The sequence below is a fragment of the Pinus tabuliformis genome, chromosome 7 (assembly GCF_031772625.1).
Source record: "Pinus tabuliformis cultivar Carrire ecotype Pingquan chromosome 7, CPIR1, whole genome shotgun sequence".
NCBI lineage: Eukaryota > Viridiplantae > Streptophyta > Pinopsida > Pinales > Pinaceae > Pinus > Pinus tabuliformis.
Window position 1 is genome coordinate 220864233 of NC_142293.1, and position 12213 is coordinate 220876445.

General features: G+C 37.4%; 1 protein-coding gene across 1 annotated transcript in view; it reads right to left on the reverse strand.

Annotated features, from left to right (window-relative positions):
* Positions 1–12213, reverse strand: part of EMB1441 (zinc knuckle (CCHC-type) family protein) — a 365319-nt gene that overhangs the window by 214906 nt on the left and 138200 nt on the right. Inside the window, exon 7 of the mRNA XM_089457990.1 lies at positions 3477–3770. Within this exon, the coding sequence (XP_089314116.1) occupies positions 3477–3770 (294 nt within the window). The remainder of the gene's footprint in view (positions 1–3476; positions 3771–12213) is intronic.

Below are 12213 nucleotides of genomic sequence, written 5' to 3' on the forward strand. Positions count from 1 at the left end.
TCAAAGATTATGGTATAGCCAAGGATGCCTTAATCCTCCTAGTCTCAAGATTGAACGAAGGAGCCAAAGGCTAGGGTGTGCCCTTTTCCTCTCAGTCATGATCCTTTAAGGATGCTCTAAAGCCATGGCTCTCACAACAGACTCCCAAAGATCTCTCAGGGCCCGCCTTCATTGTAGAGCAAGTAGAATATATTCCAAATCTAGAAGTGGAAGACTCCCAATTCGATCTTTCTTGCTTTTCCTATGAGCAACATGCCATAATTTGTCATTTTAATGGGCTTTGGCCATCAACGTCTGCACTCATGGAATGGGTGCATCAAACTTAGTCCCCGAATATGGATCTATTTTTTGTTCAAAGGGTTCCTTTGTGGTTTATTTCATAAATCGAAAAGATAGTCAAAGTGTTTTTAATCAAGGACCCTCGTTCTGGGGCCACTCCTATTGAGCAATCAATGCATGTAGGTATAGGGTTTGATTCCTCTTTTCTTGATAATTACTTGTGATTTATGTTGGCTTCTTTTACTTCTTTACTAGATTATCTTTCATCAAGCAATTACCAAATTAAATGTATATAAAAATCACAAGAACAAGAGACACAAGATGTAGGCACTCAACCAGGGCAAAACCCCTATCTAGGGGAAAACCCAGTCCAACTCGTCCACTAGTATATTCAAATCAAGATGAGACAATCCAAGACCCTTTTGACCTAGACAAAGACCTCCTCTAATCACCAAATCAATCCTTCCTTCAAGTATATGATCTCTATCAAAGTTTCCAAGTGTCAGCGCTGCAAATGCAACTTCAATCCAGAATTTCGGCCCCCTGCTTCAAAATTTCGGCGCTTAGCTTCAGAATTTCAGACCTGCAATTAATTCAAAAATTTTGGCCCCAGCTTCAATCCAAAAACCCTAGCAAACTTCGCACGTGTGAGAGATAGATGCCTAGAAACTTCAATCTTCCTTCTTTCTTGGATTAGGTTTTCTTCTCTTGCACTTCGCCCTCTTTCTCGTCCTCATTCTCTTTGTAGATTGAACTTGTTGAGTGTGCTTCCACATGAGTCGAGCTCCCTCTATTTATACTGCTTCCATGAGGTCGAATTGCCTCCAATAGGGCCGACTTGGTGAGGAGGGAAAAAATGACTACTTTGACTCAAAAATAAATTTCTTTACATGAAACAAAAGCCCAAGAAGGGTCTAATAAATGTGACAATGACTCTTTTGACTCTTGACAAAACCTACAAGCCTTCAATGGAGGTTATGACCTAGAAAAAAAATGAAAGAGCATGAAACCCTTGCTTCAATAATATTTTTCTTTTACAATAATTTTTTTTTTGACAAATACAATTATGAAGACTGACACTAGTTACATTCTTCAACAGCTCTAGGCTCTCCTTTTAGCCATGGTTTCCTAAATTCAACCCTTTATCCATGACAACACTGCTCACTCCAGTTTCGGTAAGACTTCCTAATATGCCCATTCATTTGTTAACTCCGGATATCTTAGCTTTTGTAGTAATCTCACTCGGTCGTTTTATTAAGATAGATAAAAACAAACTTGGGAAGGTATTGTAACCTTTGCACGCATCTATGTCAAAATACATCTCAGTAAAGGGTTGCCTGATATGATCCCCATCAAGTTGAATGGCCTAAATTTTTTATAGCCGATGGATTAGAAAACACAACTATAGGTGTTGAGATGGATTAGAAAACACAACTTTCCACTATAGGTTTTGTCAACAACCAAGTCATCTCCAGAATGCTTGCCCTTCTTCTCAAGGGCATTCTCACCCCCTTGATGCCAAGAAAAAGAAACGAGGCCAAAAGATCCAAAAGGATCTAAGAATTCCCCAACTCACAAGCAAGACAACATGTATCAACTAAAAGCATCTGCAACCAAATCTAGTTCTTCGGCCTCAGCTCAGCCCCACGCAACACCATCTCATCCCACGAACTCTGAGATCCCTCCCCCTCTTCTATCATCTCCCCACTCTTGTCCAGCTCCCTTGTATGGAGAACAAAGAGACACAACCTTGATCTCGGTTCGTGAATCGGCTTCGTCCACGAGCAGGCACAAATGTATTCACGAATCATATCACTCGGACAATGATAAGGAAGAAGCCACTGTTGCAGATCCTCCGGAAATGAAAATGCCTTAAGGAAATGCAGCCATTGTCTTCACACCATCTGCTCCCGACAACTTCAAGGGATGGATTGACGTTTGCAAGAAAAAAGGAAGAAAAGGCCTTCGGAAAACCCCATTCATGATCATTCCTGGCCTCAAAGACCAGAATATTAGTATATGTATTTTGTATTTTCAATCTCAGGTTAGCTTGTCTTTTTGTTTTGGATTTGGTCAAGTTTCCCTAGTGATCAGCCAATCTGAACTTCTCAGCTTTTCATGTAATCTCCTATTCGGAAGGTAATACAATTTTTACTCCACAAAAATAATATATATATATATATATGCGAATTTTAAATTGTAATGTTATAGTGTTTTTAACTTTAACATAACATATATTCATGAATCATTGATTATATCACTTGGACAATGATAATGAAGCAGCTAATGTTGCAGACCCTCCAGAAACGGAAATGTCTCAAGGAAATGCAGCCATTGTCTCCACACATCTGCTCCCGACGACTTCTAGGGATGAATCGACGTTCGCAAGAAAAAAAGGAAGAAAAGACCTTTGGACAACCTCATGATCATTCCTGGCCTCAAAGACCATAATATCAATATATGTAGTTTGTATTTTCAATCTCAGGTTAGCTTGTCTTCTTGTTTTGGTTTTGGTCAGGTTTCCCCAGTGATCATCCAATCTAAACTTCTCAGCTTTTCATGTAATCCCAATCTCCTATTCAAAAGGTAATACAATTTTTACTCCACAAAATATATATATATGTGTGTGTGTATGTGTGCAAATTTGTAAAGTCTAATGTTATAGAGTTTTTAACTTTAACTTTATATATATAATGTCATTTCGAGTCATCTTGTACCCTAGCTTTAAAAAAAAAAAAAATTTAAAAAATTTAACTTTATATATATGTGTGTGTGTGTGTGTGTGTGTCATTTCCGAGTCATCTTGTACCCAAGCTTTTCAAAAGATTGTCATATATTAGATTCTAAACCCATCTGTATCAACGTTACTTAGATGTAATCAAATGGTTTTGACATGGTTGTAGTGCCAAACATCCCCTTCATGCCAAGGACATTACAAATTGATTTAACATTGAAATGGTTAATGTCTACGAATAGCTAAAAAAACCTATCAACAGGATTGATAAGCATAACATGTGCAGTTGTAACAGAATGTCATTACTAATTTGTCTCTCATTGAAAGTTAACATTGGTGTCAACATTGCAGTCTCACCTACGCATAGGCTATCTTCACAGTTTCCCTTATTATTTAACCTCTGTTCTAGAATAGTACACATGACAGGTAAACAGCCAATTATGTCAAGGTAGGTGACTCTCACCTTGTCCACTGGTCGTGTCTTCTCATCCTCATCCATGTCATCAAGATTATTACTTAATAATAAAGTTATGCAGTTCTTCTCGAGCTGTAGACTATGGATTAAACCTGCCACAGGGTTGCCCGCTTTTTTCTCTTCTTTTACCATCCGCACAAGACCCTTCCAGTCCATCCCATTTGCAAGAGCTGCACGAACAGCCAATATAGCAGCATCAACATCTTCAAGATTGTACTCAATTAATTCCGCCATGCGTATAGAATAATCAACTTCCTTCTTCAAAGATTGAACACGGTTTTCCTGCACAGAAAATCAACTAAATCAGCCATTTCCCAATAATATCAGTGATGTGTGCAAGCATACACAGAAACAAACTTTAGATGAAAAAACTCAGTATGTTAGAATTCTCCATTGCATGTAAATTTGTAGATAAGATAATTTTATTAATACCCACAAATAAGCTAATAACCGAAAGAGTAGGTAAATGGGACATGGAAGTTCAATAAATGATAATAAGCTGTAACAGTAATAAAGTCTACACCAGAGCCCCACAGGGGAGCTCACTTGGCAAGCCCGCGAAATGTAAAGTAAATGTGAGTACACGGTACCATGTTCAAATCCCCTGTTGCTAACCCATGGCTGCATGCTGGGGGGCAGTGCAGTTCACCTAGGGGTTATAGTGGTAATGGTCTGAATCAATCCCGTGTCACACGAGTATGAGTATGAGACCGGCCCAGTTGTCAATTCCTCTAGACATAACAAAAAATAAGAAAAATAAAGTCTGCTCCAAAAAGCTAAAAAGTAAAAGATATAAGTGTAGTAATACAACAAAGAAAGACACTAGAGAAATAGGAAGAGATGAAAAAGTAGACACAGGGGAGGAAGCAGATAAGAGAGAGTAGAGAGAGTAAGCAGTGGAATGGAACAATACAAGATGATCAAAATTAAGTGGATAATCAGCAAAAAAACATATTCATGCTCATGGTCATATAGCAAAGAATACATTGTCTCCTAATAATTAGAGAATGGCTAACGGTAGCAAATGTTCAAAATATAAAACTACTAAACCTAACTATTCCTAACAATAGACTAAGCTTCTAAAAGTAAAGAGAAACTGTCTCACCAATCAATCAACTGGGTACACATAATAGTGCAATCATCACCTACTGAACAACTAAGGTGTTGGAGAGAATTAACAGTTAGAAATACTGAAGAGAATTAAGAGCTAGAAATGGTTTCTAACCACATTAAGATTTCTTAACATGATTCATAAAGGAGACAAACAGTATAATTCTCCCTTCATTCTATTTTAATTATACCTTATGTCATAAGTATCTCAGGATAAGAGATTGTTCCTCTCAAAAAACATAACTATAATACATTCCTCAATCTCTATGATCTAGGAATGTTATCTTCCATACTAGTGAACTATAGCTTGTGCTGGGATCTCATTTCCTTAGGCATGAAATCAGTTTTGGGTTGGGGCAGAATAGTTAACAAGCAATGTAAAGTTTAGACATCTTGGGAATGAAGATTTGAAGTGACCTTTTGTAACAAACAGTCCCTGTTTGCATTGAAGACGCAATGTTATAAACATGATAATAAACATAAATAATAATTAATTAATTAATTAAATGAAAAGTCAAGGGGCGCGTACCCTTTCACCTCATGACCAGTCAATGCCATAGTAAACTGTCATGAGGGTTGTTGTAGCATCATTCTTATTCATTCTATCAATCATACAATTTTATTATAAAAATAGTTGTCTCGTTTTTCTATTAAATTATTGATTTTATCAGTTGACTCATTTTGTCCTTCCCCCAACTCTGTTTGTGCCATCTCAAAATTGCCGAGACAATATCTTACGCAATTAACCTCATCTCTATTAAGTAACTTTATCTTACAAGGTAAATTTATGAAAAAAAAAATGTTTAATAAATACCTTTTAATTTTTTTTCTTTTTTTTTTTTGTATTTTTACTTATTATAATTAAGTGACTTTTAATGGTCAATGTACAAACAGGACCATACAATTGGGCACCTGATTGACTAATTGACTGATCATACAGTGCTGGGAAAGAATACAGCAGGGGTCTGTTCTATTAGAGAATCTAGGGCAAAGTAGTGTTGTGGTGATTCTCCGAGACTTGATAACAGTTTGTGAAGTCTTTTTACTTTTTCTTAGTTAGCTTATACTTCTTGTTCTTATTAGTGCATATGTGTGTGCTTTATCAAACTGCTACCAAAACAAAATAACAAGAACACAAAATTTGGCTCTCTGCCAGGGACAAACCCTCTCCATTCTTGAGAGGGAAACCCTTTGTAAGTTTTCTCTTATTGAAGCTTCTTATTTGAACAACTGCCAAACCCTAGACCCTTGACTAAGATCTCCTCCAAGCACAAGTCAAATCCTTCCTCTTTCTGCACTGTCACTTCCAGCACATCTTCTGGCACTTTGTCTTCCAGCACTTTGTCAGCAAAGAGGGCCAAGTTATTTTCCGAAGGCAGTGCGAGATTCCCAGAGGCAGTGAAATTGCTAGATTTTCCATTGCGATTTACTAGAGGCAATGCAAATTGCTAGATTTTCCAGTGTGATTTACTGGATTTGATTAAACCCTCAAACTAAAGAATGGTTTTCCCCACACTGGGGTTTTTCCAGGGATGTTTGTCTGTTATGAAAATAATTCATAACAAGTAAATAAATAAAGTAAATGTAAATATTAAATAATCAAATATTGGTTATGTTAAATAGTCATTAAGTTAAGTGAAAAGGCATGTCTAAAAGAGATGCCCAGTCACGAAAGGACACCTGCTTAGGTATATATGCGGGTCCTCATTGTAACATTTGTCATCACTTATACATTATTATATATAATAAATTATTATTACAAAATACTTCTTATGTATTTTTACATTCAAGACTACAAATTATCATTTTTTATGCTTCAATGGTATTAGAGCCATGGCACACAATATAATCATGCAGGTTTTTGAACATTGTTCGCTGCACAATGTGCCATTACGTTCACGTCCTGATTGCATTGAGCAATTTAGTAAAATTCAAGAAGCATTTCAGCGTTTAGAAAAATCATTTGCAGAAGTTAAAGCATGTCGAAAGGAAATCGATAATAAGGAAGATAATAGCGACAATGAAGAAGACATTGAAGATGATGAAGAGGAAAATGTGGAAGAAGAAAAAGAAGAAGAATTCAATCAAAATTTTTGATAATGATGAATATGAAAATGATACCAATCAAGATGATGATTCTAACGATAATGAGGATGAAGATGAGGTCGATGATCCAAAATGGATCCTAAGACTCTCTAAGTCTTCATATACTTAAAAACTATTGCAAAGGAAATGCACCCAGAGCGATAAAACAGACCCGAAAGGATTATATATGCAGTTTTATCTCATTTGAGATTAGTAATGAGCGGGATTTCGGGCGAGCCTTAGGTGGTAAGTGGTATTGGACAAGCTCCGCCCGATCCCATCCACTGGCCGACACGTGGCTTGAGAAAACCGCCTTTTTGGATGGGTAATCTCCATACGCATAAGCCGCCCGAAATGAATATCAACCGTTGGATCAAGATCACATAGATCAACGGTGGACATGCGATAGCGATATAAAGGCAAACCTGATGGAGTTATAAGGCAGAATTAATAATATTTCAAGTCCAAAAGGCGTTTTGGTGGATTTTTACAGTGTTTCTGTGTATTTCTCTGTGTAAACAGAGAATGACTATTTTGGGGATTTCAAAGGTGTCGATGGTCCCTTCCGTTACAAAACAGGTGGCCACCATCCCTGAAGACGTTTATAAATGATTGTTTAACGTTCAGAGGGGATTTGGGCGAACAGAGGCCGAAAGCCAGAAAGCCCAGAAGAGGAAACGAATAGACAGCGCTGAATGGCTTAAAAACCACTGAATGACAGAGATAGGAGCAGGCCGTGCTGAGACAGAGAGCGAGAGGGAGAGTCTGTGTACTCAAAAAAGACTTGGGAGATCCAAGTAAAGCCCTATTGTTTTATTCCTGTTGTGTTGAAATTCAATTTGAACTCACATTTGTAAAAACTCTGCTCTTGAAGACATAATAGAGAGGTCACCACTGAAAGTTGGACCAAGAGACATAGCCTAATAGTTTTGAGTGAACTCCTTGATTATTTGTTGTGTTATGCGTGTATCTGTTATGTTTTTCTAACTGCTTCATTGTCTATATTATTCACAATCTTTTCGATCCATTGCACTAAGTAATATAGGCAAATCCTGCACATGAGTTTGTAATACCCTAAGTTACCGGATCCAGCACACGCAGGAGGAGTATTGCCGGATCCACGGATCTGAACCGGATTCGGATACGGATACTCCAAAATACGGTTAAAATACGTATTTTTTAAATTAACGATTTTGGGAAATGGTCAGCCTTTACAGGATACGGATCCCGCTGGTGGCTGCCGAAAGTGGTGATAGGGTAGCCGAAAAAGTTAAAAAAACGCAGAAATTTTTTTGGTTTCATATGTCGCTTTAGGTTTAGGTATTGTGGTCCCGTATATATTATAACATTTTCTTTGTCTTTGTCGGGAGTCTACTTTTCTTTGTCCGCATTTCGTTTGGCCCCTCCTTAACTGTTCCGGGCTCACCGCCGACCCCTCTTGCGTATGCTTTTTTGTTGCGGGCTTACCGCCGGCCCCACTGCACGCAGCACGCAGCAACGTTCACGCCTCTGGTCAGGCTGCTGGCCCCCTGCACGCAGCACGCACACCTTGTTGGCCCCCACGCAGCACTATTCAATGATTCACGCCCGCACAGTCAGGAGCACTATCACGCCCGCACAAAATTTTAAAACGCCAAGGGTTTAAGTTTTTAACAAGTAATTAAATTTTTAATATTCATTTCAACAGTTATATTAATATAGTGTAGCATTGTAGACTGTAGTGTTCACCGTTAATATTAATATATGTTATATTTAAATTTTTAATATATTCATATATTAATATATGCACCGTTAAATTTAATACATGTTATATTTAATATATTCATATATTAAAATTTAATATTTAATATATGTTATAAACTTATATTTAATATATTCATATATTAAAATTTAATATTTAATATATGTTATATTTAATATATTCATTTCTTGTTAATGACAAATAGGCTCACTGCACCAGATGATCTTTACTATTATCATTCATGATATTATGAATCAGGATCCTTTTTGTTACTTTGTATGAGGGACGATGCACCATTTCAATGTTTTAAATTTTAATCTTCATATTTATGATTTTATCATTCAATGTTCTAAAAATGTTTGATGGTTTCATGGAGTATTTGATTTTTTAAAATTATATATATATATATATATTGTACGTGACGTATCCTTGTCGTATCTGGATCCTGGATTTTCAAATAACTAGCGGATCCGGATCCGGATCCGTATCCGTATCCGTATCCGAATCCTGGTAACTTAGGTATACCTTAATATTAGTCTAAGATCTCATTTTTAGATCAAGTGGTATCAGAGCTTTAGGTTTGCTAAGGTTAGACAAGCTTGTGTTGGATTCTTGAATGCTAACTAGGTCAAAGCTCAAACTAGGAGAAGGAGAGCTTGTTGAGGCTAATCCAGAGATTGGAAGAGTCTACTCTCAGAGGAGAATGGCCGGAGAAGTCCCATTGGAATCAAAATCTTAGTTCATGGACAGCTTTATGGCCATGCGAGCCATGGTGGAAGAGATGTATCGAGAATTTAAGAAGGGTCGAGGTGAAAGCACCTCAACACCCAAACAAGACAAAGGAGCAGAGGAACCTTCTCTAGATGCCCATCCAGAGGGAAAAGGGAAAGGGGAAGAACCTCCTCCATCATCTCCTCCACCATCACCTCCTTCTAGCCCTGAAAAGAAAAAGAAAAAAACATCTTTGATTAAATTAGAAGTAAAGTTTGATTTGCCAATTTATGATGGAGAATTAAATGTAGAAAAGCTAGATAACTAGATTAGACAGATTGATGTATATTGCAGGGTGCAGAACATTGATTCAGAAAGGATAAAGATTCAGCTGGCTAGCCTTCGCCTTGGAGGAACTGCACTAGTGTGGTGGGAAGGCAGGACACAAGCTGATTTGAAGAAGCATGGTAAAATTCTTTCTACTTGGAATGAATTTGTTTTTGCCATTAAAAAACAGTTCTATCCTCTAGCTTATGTGCAGCAATCAATGATGAGTTGGCAAACTCTTCGACAATTAAAGGGCCAAAGTGTACAAAGTTGTACCCAGGAATTTTGAAAGAGGGTTTTAACCCTAGGCATATCTCTAGACTCACCTGAAACTTTGTTGAAGTATTTAGGTGGTCTACATAGCTATTTGAAGTACACCATTCTCATGTTTAATCCCACCAGCCTAGATGATGTATCAGTTGAGGCTACACATCTAGAGGCTAGAGGCAAGAATGTGAACCCGGAGATTGGGGGATCATCAAAACCCTCTGCAAGCAAGAACAAGGAAAAGAAGATGCTGAAAAGAAGACGCTGAAATGGAAGGAGAGGAAGACAAACGCTGTACAGAAAGACAAACCTTCATGCACTCACTGCAAGAAGAATGGACACGATGATGAACACTGCTGGTCTTTGCATCCGAAGCTGAAACCCAAGAAGTTCGGTGGTAAAAAGAAGAAGATTGTTGCTGCTATTCAGAAAGACTTGGGGTCAGACTCAGGTGATGAAACAACAGTCACAGCCACAGGTATAAAAGGTAAAAATTCTGAAGCATCTACAAGTAATTCTGCACAATCTATTGATAATGAAGATAATGAGAGGAAAAGACATGAGCTTTTTCATATTAGAGTTATTTCCAAGCACCAAAATATTGATACTTTATTTGATAGTGGATCACAAGTAAACTTGTTTTCTAAAACAATTGTAAAGGAGTTGGGCTTACTAACAACACTTCAAAGAAGCCATATCCATCAGGTTGGGTATGTGATAAAGCAAAGCTACAAGTGACTAGACAATGTAAACTTAGGTTTTCTATTAGGTCAAGATTTGTAGATGAGGTTGAGTTAGATATAGTTCCCTTGGATATATGTGGTATTGTTTTAGGAAGTCCTTACTTGTATGATAGAAAAGCCATATTCTATAGAGCTGAAAATAAGTATCAACTCACTAAGGATAAATAGAATATATCGTAAGAGCTCATAAACTCAAAAATAACTATTATCTCATAAACTCAGAGCAGATGAAAAGAATTATAAATTCATGCAAGCAATTTTTACTAATGGTTGTAAAGGAAAAGAACCCTGATAAAACCAATGTATTGAAGGCCGTGATGCTAAACAAAACGCTGATTTAGTTAAAGTTGTTTCAGAATATGATATCCTATTTCAAGAACCTAAAGGTCTGCCACCCAAAAGGTAAATAGTACATGATATTCATTTGCAACAAGATGCTCCATTGCCTAACATCGGAATGTACAGGTTATCCGCTTTAGAGAATGCAGAGATCAAGAAGCAGGTACATGAGTTGCTTGATAAAGGGTTCATAAGACCAAGCACATCACCATGTGGATCTCCAATCGTACTGGTGAGAAAGAAAGATGGTTCGTGGAGGATGTGCATTGAATATAGAGCACTGAATAAAATAATGATCAAGAATCGTTATCCTCTTCCTCACATTGATGATCTATTAGATCAGTTGAAAAAAGCAGTTTACTTTTCCAAGTTGGACTTGCGTAGTGGCTATCATCAAGTCAGAGTAACAGAACGAGATGCATGGAAGACTACTTTCAAAACAAAGCAAGGGCTGTATGAATGGTTGGTTATGCCTTTTGGCTTAACTAATGCTTCTGCCACTTTCATGAGAGTTATGAATGATGTACTCTGACTTTTTATTGATGATTTTGTAATTGTATATTTAGACGACATTCTTGTTTTTAGTAAAACATGGGAAGAACATTTGAAGCATGTAAAGAAGACTTTAGATGTTTTGAGAAGAGAAAATCTCTATGTGAAGTTGTCAAAATGTGAATTCGGCAAAACATCTTTAAATTATTTGGGTCATATTGTAGGGGGTGGTGAATTGAAGATAGATCCCTCTAAAGTTGAAGTCATTGTGAACTGACCTAAACCCAAATCTACTACAGAAGTTAGGAGTTTCCTAGGAGCAGCATAATATTGGAAAAAGTTTATTGCTAACTTTTCCTTGATTGCAACTCCCTTACATGTTTTAACAGGATTGAACAAGGTGTTTCTGTGGGGAGACAAACAGCAGAAATCCTTCTGTTAGCGCTTGAAATTTCACCTCAGGCTGAGAAAGGTAAACCTCAAGGCTACATCAAACCATTTAGCCTCGTAGCTAGCCCTACGGGGCAGGAGAAGGCTCTCTCCGGTCAATCTCGGCAGATCTTCAATGGGATGAGATGACCAACAAGGTAACACTGATATTAGGCTAGTAAACTGATTAAAAAGGTTGATCTGGGGGTTTTTGGGGTTTTTGGTGGCAAATTGAGGAACTGCAATTTAGGGTGCGGGGATTTGACACAGTTTCTGCAGGGGGTCTTTGGGGCGAGATAGGAGCCTGTATTGATGCCTTTAACTGAAATGAATGGTGAGGAATGAAAGATAAGGAGCTAAAGAGAGCAAACAATCACTTTGAATTCTCTTTAGACAGAAGAAAACATTGAAATTAAACAAATTTAAAAGCAGAGCATGGCTAGCATGAATTCATACTTTAACACTTCATTTGTTTAATGTG